Here is a 14,151-nt window from a genome sequence, read left to right on the forward strand (position 1 = left end):
ATTAAAAAACCAAAACTTTGTTATTTATCATAAATGAAGATCTCTTTGCTCAAAGATCGTAGCCTTGGGCACAGTGTGACGTGTGCCGTCAAGCAAGACGGGGGCGTTACTAAGCAACCCTACCCTCTCTCTTCACTAACTACGCATATATTATGATATTCTGTAATAATACTTGAGCGATTTTTCTTCGTCTGTATGTTAGCGAGATGTTTTCCTTGTCTTTTCCTCATTGGCATGATGAAATTCTTGCCGAAACATAAATAAACATATGTAAAGGCAGGCGAATGTCAGAGGTGAAATGGTACGTGTAGACTACTTGAAGTCTGTGATCGCACTAAATCAGGACTGGACTTGGTAGCTGAGCCTGAAGTCTCCTTCTCGACTCGGGGAATGTCTACAGATGCCATTTCTCCCAATTTCTTTGAAAATAATTATCAAAATTTACGATAATAGAAGAAATATTGCATTTTCTTGTACGGATCAATGATTTAGGCTTATTGAGTTACATTAACTAATTACCCTGTAACTACGAAAGTAAGAGGAATTTTGACGAAATATTTCGTATACATATTCTCAATTGCCATATGAAGCTCCATGAATTTTTTCATGACTTTGCATTTTTCGCCCTATACCACCATATATAGGGGTTCCGGCCGGCCCCCATAAATCATTTCGTCCCTCCTTGGGATCGAACCCCCTTCAATTTAGACGGGGAACGAAATCAGGAACGAACCGTGCCGTTACCGAACCTGCTGTCAGAGAGGCTACTGAACCCTTCAATTAACCCTCAAACGCCGAAGCGGTAAAAAAAAATTGTCTCCTGTGTGCCGGAGGTGTTTCAAAGTGAGCGCGGAAGCGGAAAAAATATTTTTCTCAAAAAATCACAGCGCGCTTAGTTTTCAAGATTAGGAGTTCATTTTTGGCTCCTTTTTTTGGCATTGGCTGAAGTTTAGTATGCAACCATCAGAAATGAAAAAAATTATCATTATCATATATAAATAATGCGATATATGATAGCGCAAAAACGAAATTTCATATATAATTGTATTAAAATCGCGCTGTGCGCAAAACGGTTAAAGATAACAAGTTACTTTTTTTTGCGTTGTAATGTACACTAAATTGCAATCATTTTGGTATATAACACATTGTAAAACGATAAAAGCAACACAGAGAAAATATTATCACAATATAATGCATGAATTTGTAATGCGCGGACGTAAACAAATATTTTTTTCAAAAATTCACCATAAATCTAAATATTGTCCTAGAGACTTCCAATTTCTTTCAAAATGAAGACAAATGATTGAATATTACTATACTGTAAGAGTATTAGCTTACAATTGCAGTTTTCGACCATACCTGACGAGTTAAAGTTGACCGAATGTCGAATTTTTTTATATATATATTTATATGCAATTATTTCGGAAATAAGAAAAGCTACAACCTTCAAATAATTTTCGTTTTATTCTACATGAAATTGCGCACATTTTCTTATATAAAACTCTATGAAATGCCTAATATGAAACGGAGCAAATATTCCGAGAATGGGACGTACGCATTTCGGAGATTTGTGGAGGAAATCCGCGTGCAGAGGGAAGGAAAGTTTTTTTTTTAAATTCACCATAAATCTAAATATTGTGCTAGAGACTTCAAATTTGTTTCAAGATGAAGATAAATGACTGAATATTACTAGACTGTAAGAGTTTTATCTTACAATTGCGTTTTTCGACCATTTCGGTAGAGTCAAAGTTGACCGAACGTGGTTTTTTTCTATTTATCTTGATTTATATGCAAATATTTCAAAAATGAGAAAAGCTACAACCTTCAACTATTTTTTGTTGTATTCTACATGAAATTGCGCACATTTTTATATATAAAACTTTATGTAACGGCTAATTTAAAATGGTGCAAACATTACCACATCGCACGTATGATTTTTTCGGAAGAGTTACCACGCGGACGTAAAGAAAATTTTATTTTTTTCATAAATTCACCATAAATCGAAATATTGTGCTAGAGACTTCCAATTTGTTGCAAAATGAAGGTAAATGCTTGAATATTACTAGAATATAAGCGTTTTAGCTTACAATTGCGTTTTTCGACCATTTTGGTAGAGGCAAAGTTGACCGAAGGTTAAAAATTTGTCACTTATTGTTTTTGATATGAAAATATTTCAAAATTGATAAAAGCTACAACCATGGGTAGTTTTTAGTTGTATTGTGCATGAAACTGCGCACATTTCCATATATAAAACTTAATATAATGGCTAATTTTAAAATGGTGCAAACATTACCACAATCGCATGATTTTTTTCGGAAGACTTACCGCGCGGACGTAAGGAAAAAGTTTTTTCATAAATTCACCATAAATCGAAATATTGTGCTAGAGACTTCCAATTTGTTGCAAAATGAAGGTAAATGATTGAATATTACTAGAATATAAGAGTTTTATCTTACAATTGCATTTTTCGACCATTTCGGTAGAGTCAAAGTTGACCAAAGGTTGAAATGTTGGCACTTATCGTTATTTATATGAAAATATTTCAGAACTGATATAAGCTATAATCATGAGTATTTTTTTGTTGTATTCTACATGAAATTGTGCACATTTTCATATATAATACTCCATGTAATGGCTAATTTAAAATGGTGCAAAAATTATGTCAAAGTGACAAAATAATTTCTGAGATGTGTCACTGATACTTTTTAGTGCGATAAGAAAGAAATTCACGCTTGCGCGCCTGCGTAACGATTGTAAACAAAACAACACCTTGATCCGTGAGCTCCCAGCATCCCCCAAACGTGATTCAAAAGTTTTTGGCTGGTAGGCCTACAAGTATTTTTCTGCAAATTTTTAAAAAAACTTTTTTATGTCGACGTTTAATACATCCAATCGGCACCCATGAGACAATTTATCTCGACGTTTAGTACGTCTAATCGGTGTAAGAGGGTTAATAAACATGTTGGAGACATTGATTACAACTTCTTTGTTGGAATGATATTTCTCCACAAAATTTTTTACACCATTCCACTTTGAAAACATGTCCTTAATCACTAAGTAGGCACATTATGCATGCCCATTCATTTTCTGAATTTTTCAAACCAGCCTCTGCTAGCCTTAAATTCACTAACAGCAGCATTTGCTGTACGCACTTTCTCACTGATATCGGCATGCAACTTCCTCCAACACTTTGCTATGAGTTCTTTCTTAAATTCTATTGTTTCTCACCTTTTTTACACAAGGGCTTGGAATTTTCTTTGGAACTTTCTTTGGCCCCATGACAGCATATTTAGCAGTTGCACTTGAATAAAAAAAAAAAAAAAGCACAAAAAGCAGAAAAACAACGAACACAAAAGCAGAATGGGTCACAATGGGATGCTTTGTTTTGGTGTTCAATATGGGGCCCGGTCACGCGCTGGGGCCCGGATGGAGAGTTTCTGAGTGTACGAAAACCAAGGAAATGTACGATAAGACAAAATTTTGTAGAAAAAAGTCCAAAAATCAATGCGTACGAAAAGAGAGGCGTATGAAAACTGAGGTTTGACTGTACTGTTGTGAATCCATTTTTTATCATAAAATTTTGGGCATTTTTTCTATTCTTTTGGGGTAATTCGTTATAGGTTGCTCTTAAACTATATGTAATACTGTTGTACTTGGTATTGGGGATGGTGTTTTGTTTTCAACTTGCCACACAAATACATTATAACCAGCAGATTGGTTTGTGCTAAAAGAAGCCCTTTAACTAACACAACAATAAACTCCAACTCATTTTGCCCACTTTTGTTATCCCAATGTCCAGCTTACAGCGTACCTTTACCTTATAGCTTACACTTATAGCAACACCTCAAGGTGTTGTGAAAATATTTTCTTGTAAAACAGCACTGAAGATTGTCTCCAATTTACCCTGTACATGTGCCCTCATTTCCCCCTACTGATGTCAGTTGTGAATAAATAATTGGTGATAAGATTACGGTAAAAGAAAAATGAGAAAATGAGGCTTAACTATAAATACAAAAATGGAATCGTGTACAATCCTACCTCCTTCGCCCATGCCTTGGGTTGAGATGCCTTAAACGCTGACTCCTCCTGGTTCCCGGCCCTGAAGCTGACCCTGATGGTGATGATGAAGCACCTTGTCCACCAGATGTGACATCTTGAAGCATGTCCCAAGTATCGAACTGCTCTAAGTCCATGTCACTTGATGTGTCACTATCAGAATTTTCAGCACGTCCATCGAGCTCTTCAATAAAGCCACTATTACAACGAGGACATACATAATCCTGTCAGAAAACAAAAATGCAATAAATAAAAATGCAGAAATAAAATATAAATACTTAGGGTAATCCTTTTTTATTTTAACATACATCTCCATTAGTACATAGTTTTTATTACCGCTGGTGTGGAAGTAAAAGCCACATAATGGAGAGGTAAGGTTAATTTAAAAAATGAAACTTATATAATAAAATAAAGTTTTACATATACTTAGCCAGTACAGTGGAATCTCTACATAGGAAAGTCCCTCCTTACGAAAGCAAAGACGAAGATTTTTTTGCTTCTGTATACGAAAATAATTCAGGTTGCGAAAGGGTAAAGTCCAAGATTCGCCCGGACCACTGAGAACAATTTTAAATCTCGCGCCCCGCCAACTGAGTAGACTCGCCACCATCCTCCCACTCTCCCATTGGTTCCTGATGCTAGTCACTGCCATACGATCCTGCTCTCTTATTTGTCAGCGTCTCTCCCATCATCCCTCTACATAAAGACATCCTTCGACCACTTCGTCACATCAGCGTTATCGTACGCACGTGGAATTCGTTCGTTCACATAGATTTTGTTTGTTAACGTAAATTAGTAGTAGTGATTTCGCTTTCTTTGTAGTGAGTTACTTTATCGTGTTGTGTGAACTTAATTAGCCATGGGTCCCAAGAATGTTGCTGAAGTTCACGGAAAGAAGAGGATGCTTTCTATGGAGACAAAGATGCAGATAATTAAAAAGTATGAAGCTGGCATGCGGTCGAGTGTGATCGCTAAGGAATACGGCCAAAATCCATCGACGATAGGGACCATCCTTAAACAGAAGGAAGCAATCAAAGCAGCTACACCTTCCAAGGGCGTGACTATTTTGTCAAACAAGAGGAGCCACGTGTATGATGAGATGGAGAGGCTGCTTCTTGTATGGATTAAAGACAAAGAATTCGCTGGTGATACGATAAACGAGATGGTAATCTGCCACAAGGCCAGCGCTATTTTCGGAGATCTGATTGCCCAGGCCGAAGACAACGGAGAAGGGACATTGACGGCAACCCCAGACTTCAAGGCTTCTCGGGGGTGGTTTGATAAATTCCGTAAACAGACTGGCATCCATTCAGTGGTGCGGCATGGGGAGGCTGCCAGCTCGGACACGAAAGCGGCCAAAGCCTTTATAAATTAAGACGTTCGACGAGATGACGATCAACGAAGGCTACAGTTCTCAGCAAGTCTTCAACTGTGACGAGACTAGCCTTTTTTGGAAAAAAAATGCCTCATTGGACGTACATCACGGAGGAAGAGAAGAAGCTACCCATGCATAAGCCTATGAAAGACAGGCTTGCCCTCCCACTTTGTTCCAACGCCAGTGGGGATTGTAAGGTGAAGCCCCTACTTGTCTATCATTCCGAGACTCCTCAAGCCTTCAAGGCCCACAAAGTCCTAAAGGAGAAGCTTCCGGTGAAGTGGAAGGCTAATGCGAAAGCCTGGGTAACGAGACTTTTGTTCACCAAGTGGGTAAATCTGTGTTTCGGCCCAACAGTGTAGAAATTCTTGGAAGAGAAGCGCCTCCCTCTGAAATGTCTGCTGTTGTTGGACAATGCCCCTGCTCACCCTCCTGGGCTCGAGGAAGATATCCTAGAGGAGTATTGTTTTATCAAGATTCTTTATCTTTCGCCTAACACCACCCCTCTCCGGTGAATCATGAGATAAAGTAGCACCTGCTTTAGTAGAGGTCCCAAGTCAGGTTGTTACAAGGGAAGTCACTCCTAGTTCAGAACCCCAACCTGAGCTTTTATTCCGATGCATTAGACGTAGGTTGGGGAGCTCTCCTGGGAGACAAGGAGGTATCTAGCAGTGTTCATCAACCTTTGTACCTCAGGGTGCATCTATGAATTAACAGAAACTTTGGGGTGCACCTTTGATTTTAGTCTTCACCATCTTTCTACAAACAGGCAAAATAATAGATTCAGCAAGAGTGACTTCATCTTTACGGCAATCATTTCCGATACTTCATAAGATGCAATTTGAGCTTTTTCAGACAACGTTACTCTACTTTTGAAAGCAAATGCTTGCTTTGTTTGTTGGTCAAGTAGTCTTTTGAAATAATTTACGTCTTTTCCTTGAAGACTGCAATCCAATGTTTGAAAATGTTTACTTAATTTACTAGGAAGCAGAGACTCATTCGACATTTTGCAACCACAAACCAAACACAATGGGAGAGGTTGATTTTCATCTCCAGTCCATGTGAAGCCAAAACTTAAATAACTTTTGTCGCATTTCTGATTAGGTCTAATCTTAATTTTCTTAGTTGGATATTTCACTTCACTTGAAACGGTTTCATTATTAGAATTAAGTTCCACACTGGTATGTTTCTTGCTTAAAAATATGATATTGTTATGATACAATAAAGTTTGTTCATACTTACCTGGCAGATATATATATAGCTGTATTTTCTGAAGTCCGACAGAATTTAAAAAACTTCCGACACACGCAGTGGTCGGCCAGGTGGTTAGTACCTATTCCCACCGCTGGGAGGCGGGTATCAGGAACCATTCCCATTTTCTATTCATAATTTTTATTTCCACTGTCCCCTGAGGGGAGGTGGGTGGGTACTTGATTATATATATCTGCCAGGTAAGTATGAAAAAACTTTATTGTATCATAACAATATCATTTTGTTCATGAAACTTACCTGTCAGATATATATATAGCTGAATCCCACCTTTGGAGGTGGGAAGGGACAGAATAGAAGGATTTTGGGAAACAAATGCATGCAGATGATTTACATCTTTGTTCCACCTGTTAGCATAGCTGACTTCGTGATTACTGTCACCCAAGTCTGCTTCTGCTTTACTAGAGTTGCCAGCGAGGTAGAGACCTATAAAGCTGGTGCACTCCAGATGATCTGTCAACGGGGCGTGACCACAATGTGACTAGACCATATTTGACCATACCATGAGGGCTAAGAAGTAAAATAAATATATATATATAAATAATATATATCACCACCTGACCAACCTAGCCAAAGTTAAGGTGTGGTAACTAAGGCTTAAGAGTTAAGAAGTCGCCGTTGTCGGCGACTCAACTAAATTAAGAGCTCTTCCTAACCATTTTCTACAGGATAGGATGAGTGGTACTTCTTGCCCCCAAGATTGTGTCTGCAGACACGTATGGCCCTAGCGAGCAGCAGATCTCATATGCCATCTTCACATCTCGCAGGGAGTGTGAAGTGAACACAGAGTTGCTTCGCTTAAAACATGGTACTCAGGATGTTGCTGAGTGCCATGCTCTGTTGAAATGCTTCCGAGGCCGCGCCCTCACCTCGTGAGCATTCAGGAATAAAACGGACTTTCAAATCTTTGTGCAAACACAATGAAGGAGGCATTTCTTTTTTGAAAGAACTCCTTAACACTAAGCCAGGGTGTTCTTCGATATGGGCAAGTCTGGTCTTTTTCGGAACACTGCAGATTGCCCGAATGACTTCGACTTTCTTGAGTTTTATGTAGATAAAACTTGAGAGACCCGACAGGGCACAGGACTCTCTCTGGCTCCTGCCCACTAACTTGTGCCATCCTTGCTTCCAAGCTCCTGGCCCAAGGACAAACGGGTTTCCATTCTTAGGCCACAACGGAAGGCTTAGAGAGCACACCGCCTTGTGTTCTCTACAGCCAAAACTTGTGACGATGGCTTAAAATCTCACTAACCCTCTTTGTCGTATCTAGGGTGGTTAGAAGAAGGCCTTCCTGATCACATGCAAGAAGTTAACAGGTAGGAGAGGTTCGAATGCTTTGACATCGAGAACTTCAGACTACGTCTAAGTTCCATATTGAAAGCTTCGATCTGGACATGCACAGTCAGTCCGTCTGTACTAAAGTCAGGTGACCGACCAGTTTGACCAGTCCCCAGACGAATCAAGGACAGCAAGGCTGTACCCTGAAGACCATAAGGCACTATTCTTCGCTGAAGGATGAGTGTCTGGACTGCCTGGGCGATTCAATCTAAGCAAACCTTGGGGGGTGTATCAACGCAACCCAACGTCGTCAGCGAATCAACTCCTAACTCGAGCTTCTGGTGCCAGGAGAAAGGAGCGAGGAGCAAAAAGGCGATTCAGTCCCGAAGGAAGAATGCCTGACAGTCCAACCTGGTCTCATGTTACACGATCATCGGGGGTGTATAAACGCAACCGACTTCATCAACAAGAAAGTCAGGGCTACTATATGTCGCCTGATCTCGCCCGAGTGTCTGACTCCGAGAAAACAGGTGAGACAAAAAGTAGATGGTGAGCGAGTTTCGAGATTCCACAGAACTCAAAGATCGTGAAGGGCTTTGTTGTTTGACAGAAGCAAATCTCTGAGCCCAAAGGCCGTCAACAACATATTTGCGTATTCTTTAATAGTTGTGACTGCCAGCTTATCCCATTCTTCAGACGGAAATGGAAGACGGTAATCTTATTCCTGTCAACATCTCGATAGTCTGAACGTAGTCAGACTCAGAGCGGAGAGGTTATAGGTACCTTTCGAGTTAAAGTATATCCACTGGCGCGCGCTCGGCGTGCACCCGCGCACACCTGGCGTCCATCCGAACGTCCCGTCCAAGCCGAGCGTCAAAAGAAGCGTGCAGAAAAGCGTCACGCTCCTGACAGGCGTCAAAACAAGCGAGAGAAACTGCCTTCAGGGAAGAGCGAGATACATCTCGGAGAGAAATCCGACTGCACGAAACAGTCTCAGGAGAAGGGTTGATCGTGTGAGAATACGAGGGGCGAGGGAATGCCTTCTTATTCTCACAGTAACCAAGCTCGGACGTCCGCTCTCAAAAGCGTCCTGCTACTAAGACTTCTTTTTCATATTTCTCGGTGGAAAGACGTACACGTGATCAGGCGACGTTCGCCTTCTTACTTCTCACTGGAACGCATAACGAGAGAGAGAGGACGTGAAGCGTCCTCTTCTATAAAGCTTCTATTTAGAGGGCGCGAGTCCTTCCGAAAGCTCCAACCCCTGCGCGGGAAGGACGTTCGGAGGACGAGAAGCATCCTTCAGGATTCATGCACGTGCACGCACTTAGGCAGTCTGGGGATTTTCATCAGAAACTGCCGAAGGCACGCCAGATCGGTGGGGGTTCCTCGTAACCCTCCTTCGGCTTTCGACATGCTCTCTCCCCGGGTCCTGGGAGTCAAGCAGAGGTCCGGTCTTAGAGGCGAAATAAGGCCGATCTGACGCACCCTCCACTACACAAGTGGCACTGTCACTGCACTTAGCCACTTCACTATTGCTCTCTAAAGCAAGCACTTTCGTTCTAGGATACGAATCGAAAGAGTATTAGAGAAAGGGCAATAACCTCTACAGACACTGTTTAGGGCCCGAAGGCAACATTACAGGGTTAGGAGAAACAATAACAGAAGTAGCACTCTTCACAACAATGAAGGAGAGCGATCACCTCTCGCAGACATATTCATAACCCGTAGGCCATACTACAGGGGTAGGCAAAATAAAGTCTACAGAAGGTTAGCAGGTTCACGTACCCTGACTTTTGTTACTGATTAATTGCGTACATACCGAATCATATACGTTTTCCTTACGGAATTAAACATGTTTACTGATTAATTGCGTACATACGAATCATACGTCTTCCTTACGGAATTAGACAAAGTCTCACACTCCTTACATGACAAATCTCTACAAAGAAGCAAGACTCATACCCCTCGTGCATACCAAGTGCGTATCTACCGAAGCTTTCGGTAGCCACACCCTATCTTTGCAGACAACACCCTCTGAAACTAGCCTAACTAGATTCAAATATCTTATGCAAAAATGAATCAAATTCAAATCAATTTAAGATAGCGTATGCCTAGCCACAAATCCAAGTAAATAAATTAAAAGACAATTAGGATACTTAGCGGCAATGAAGTTTCCAAAATCTAAGACGGAGGTACTGGAAACAGGTGTTTCCAGCACCGGCGACAGAAAAATTATGAATAGAAAATGGGAATGGTTCCTGATACCCGCCTCCCAGCGGCGGGAATGGGTACTAACCACCTGGCCGACCACTGCGTGTGTCGGAAGTTTTTTAAATTGTCGGACTTCAGAAAATACAGCTATATATATATCTGACAGGTAAGTTTCATGAACAAACTGTCCATTTTATGGGTAGTCCACCTGGCTTTCCACGAATTATGATTCACCAAGTGTCTTGAAAGAGACCTTTGAAGAGTAATGTAGTAGCAATTAGGTATCTACTGACTGACTGACCGACCAGAATTGCAGATGCGCTGCTTTTAAACAGGACACGGAGGTCATCCTCACAAATCATAAAACCGCTTTGACATGTCAGCCACCATATGGTGAAGTCATTAACCTGGATTACGTATGTCACTAACCTGGATTGCTGCATGGGCTAATTCTATAGCCAACCGATCTCAAGGAAAATTGGGTATTAGCTATGTCCTTTCATCCACTGCACTGACCAAATGGTGAAGTCATTAACATGGATCCACAAATCTGGATTACTATACTAGATTAGGCTTAGTTTATTCTGCTATCTGGCATCAGGGGAAATTTAGTATTATTCCTGCTTTGCTTTTATGAGAGGAAATCAAGAGATTAAGAGTGACAGGCAGCCACTGTGGCTGAGAATCGATGGAAAATGCAGGAACTTAGGAAATTATGTTAACAGAAGAATATACTACTCTTCATCACAACAATTCTACAATTTAATATTCAATTATCAGAGAAAGAGAGAATCATAAAAAAAAAATATAACAAAAAATCTACCAAAAGTAATAAAAGATTAAGATTGTCAGTTCCATTTCAACCATGAATGAGACTGAAGATTTCATAGAACCAGTCAAAAAGTACTAGAAAAAGGACTGGTTCTTAACCCATTTTATATGGAAATTCATATACTATTGGCAATAAAAAAAAAAATTTATTTAAATATTTTTCCGATACTGAAATTAAGGATGAAATAATTAAAAATATAGGTTTTCATTTAGCAATGAATTTTGCAAAGCATAAAACAAACACATAAACTTGTGAGAAAGGTGTTTGTGAAAGGAAAATGTGTCCAGTAGCCTTAAGAAAGAAAGAAGAAAAAAAAAAAAAAAAAAAAGTTATTTTTGGCTAAACAACTACTACTAAGAAGATTAGCAGGATAGAGATTCATAAAGAAAAGAGGCCAGTAATGACTGATTCAAACCCCCAATGAAATGAAAAGGAAAGATTAAGGAATTTACCTTCCAGTTTAAAATGTCAAATATCGAAGACTTGACTCGGACATAGAAACACATACTCGGCGACAGCAAAATGTATGAAAATAATAACATATTTTAAACATTAGAATATAATTTTCCTATTCCTTGGAGCACACCTGAGCATCTCACTGGTGCGCCCGGGCACTCAGGTTGAGAAACTTTGATCTAGCATATAGTCCCACACTTACGGCCCTCCACACCAGGGTAAGTCCTGCGGCTGATGGGGGGGCGTGGGGAACTCTCCAGCTCACGAGAATCCATAATAAATTGTAATAATACAAGCACACGTACTTACAGTATTGAGAACAATTCACACAAAAGCAAACCAAGGTTTGGAGAAAACAAAGCATACGCCGAAAGGCGGGAAGAGAGAAGTGGAGAACACGTCTGTCACCCAGCGCGGCCGAAAGCAAAGTGAATCTTCACTTCCCAGTCAGCGCACCTACCGAACTCCCTTGTTCGAAGCTTACAACCAGTTCCAGCTGCCGCAAGTTACATTCCTATTGTTAAAGGACCGATGGTTTGTATTCGTATCGGAACAAATAAGCATGTGAGCTCTTCGTAAAATATGTTTTCAAGGCAGTTTTGAAATCCAATATGGCGGCAACCTCGTGACTTGCCGTTCGTAACCACAGACAATCCACAATCTTTCCCAGCCTTCCCAGCACTCATTTGAACAATGTTGGTGTACACATGTAACATTTATTGATCTTACTCCAGATTGCAGTTGTAATCAGCACAATAAAATAACATTTTGTTGCCTATATTAGTGAAAGTATAAAACTTTTTATTCCTGGGGTCATTTGGTTTGGTTTGTATGGTGTTTTTATGTTGCATGTAACCAGTGGATATTCAGCAACGGGACCAACGGCTTTACGTGACTTCCGAACCACGTCAAGAGTGAACTTCTATCACCAGAAATACACATCTCTCACTCCTCAATGGAATGGCCGAGAATCGAACCCGCGACCACCGAGGTGAGAAGCAAACACCAAACCAACCATGCCACTGAGGCGCTATTCCCGGTGTCATGGTTTGAACTGAAATTCATTTTTACCTTGTAATCGATGGTTTTATCCTCACTGCCATCACAACAGAAACTCCACAATACTTATTTGATTGTAATTATACACATTTTGGTCTTAATTCACTCCAAACTGCACTTGAACCACGCTGCGGTTCCTGGTTCCTAAGCCCTCACTCCACAAACACAGTTACAGGCAGCACACGAGTATGCGGTTTATGGGGTGCAAAGCTTTATTCCCTTAATTGTATACTTTACTCATTATTTAGTTTAAATTTACTTTGTTACTTCAAATTGTTTATTTAATTCATGTCTATTATCCCTTTTTTGCAACCAAATTAACTCCAAAAAATTACAAATATTTCTGAAGTACGAGCAGACGACGGCAAAATGACTCATCGTTGCCAATCTAATGGAGCTTCTCACATACGCCGATGCACTTACAAACTGTTTCCATGAATTCTAGTTCTCATAGTATTGCAGTAATGATAAAATTGCTGTAATATGTATATATACTACAAATAGATACTACGCTAATTTCACTTATTTCCCAGTTTGGAGGGTAAACACATACCAACTGGCAACACTGATATACAATTAACGAGCATGAAGAATGCCGGAGGTACCGTTCACAAGCAAAACTGTTGATATTTGAGTCAGGAATCAAGTTCCTTTTTCAACAACGATATTTTCAAATTAATAATCATGAACATGTAGAATTATTTATGCAATTCATGACCTTATACTGCCGTTTAACTATTTATTTAAATAATTATCTAGTGCACGCTGCTTCTTCTTCTTCTACCAAAAATCGTAGTTCCCTTGGATAAGTACTGGTTGAAAGTCGGTGTTTATGATTGTTGTGATGAAAGTGCCCAGCTTCTATGGGCACAAGTGGTGTGCGGATTTAGCACAGAAAATGGAAAGTTTGTTGACACAAGCGACTTCGCAAACATCGAGATGGCGTCAATCTTCAAAACATTTTTAGTTGTAATTAAAAATTTTGAAAGCGTCATGGGGGTAGTGTGCACTGCGTTTGGTCACACTTTTCATTACCCTCTGTTTAATCTTGAAATATGGCCTTAATTTTTAACTTTGGAGAAAATACTTAATTTGAAAGGAGAGTAGAGGTCTCGAGCTGTTCCTATCACCACAAACAACTCATGACTGATGACCATCTCCAGTGTCAGGACTTGTGAAAGTACTTTTTCGGAGGGTGGCCACAAATGCGGTAGTCAGCGGGTTGGCCAGTCCATTTGGTTGTTTGGTAGATCTAAGCCAGTTGACGTTTTTTTTTTCTATAGTTTTACCTCCTGAACAAGAATTTAAGATAATATTTTTTCGGCCAGCTGTAATTAACGTGTAATTTACCTTTGAACTCTATCCTATGGTAAGGGGGATCGATGGGAATGCGGGGTTCTGGGTGGGGTAAAACACTTAGGAGAATTATGCCGTTCAACTGTATCCTACAGTAAGGGGGACCGATGGGAATGCGGGGTTTTGGGTGGGGTAAAACACTCTGGGGAAGATTTTGTAGTCTTATTGTGTCATTTCCTCTTATTAATGACATTTGAAACACGAAATACAAGCTTAAATAAAGCGATAAATAAATCAATAATGGAGCCGTTACATA

At 40.1% G+C, this 14,151-nt stretch overlaps 1 protein-coding gene across 1 annotated transcript in view; it reads right to left on the minus strand.

The window, feature by feature from the left end:
- The window catches only part of LOC135223230 (E3 ubiquitin-protein ligase RNF126-B-like), a 47,514-nt gene that overhangs the window by 13,019 nt on the left and 20,344 nt on the right, over positions 1-14,151 (minus strand). The window contains 1 exon segment of the mRNA XM_064261722.1: positions 4,039-4,280. Coding sequence (XP_064117792.1) covers positions 4,039-4,280 — 242 coding nt within the window.

Source organism: Macrobrachium nipponense, chromosome 8 (assembly GCF_015104395.2).
Source record: "Macrobrachium nipponense isolate FS-2020 chromosome 8, ASM1510439v2, whole genome shotgun sequence".
In the NCBI taxonomy this organism is placed as follows: Eukaryota; Metazoa; Arthropoda; class Malacostraca; order Decapoda; family Palaemonidae; genus Macrobrachium; species Macrobrachium nipponense.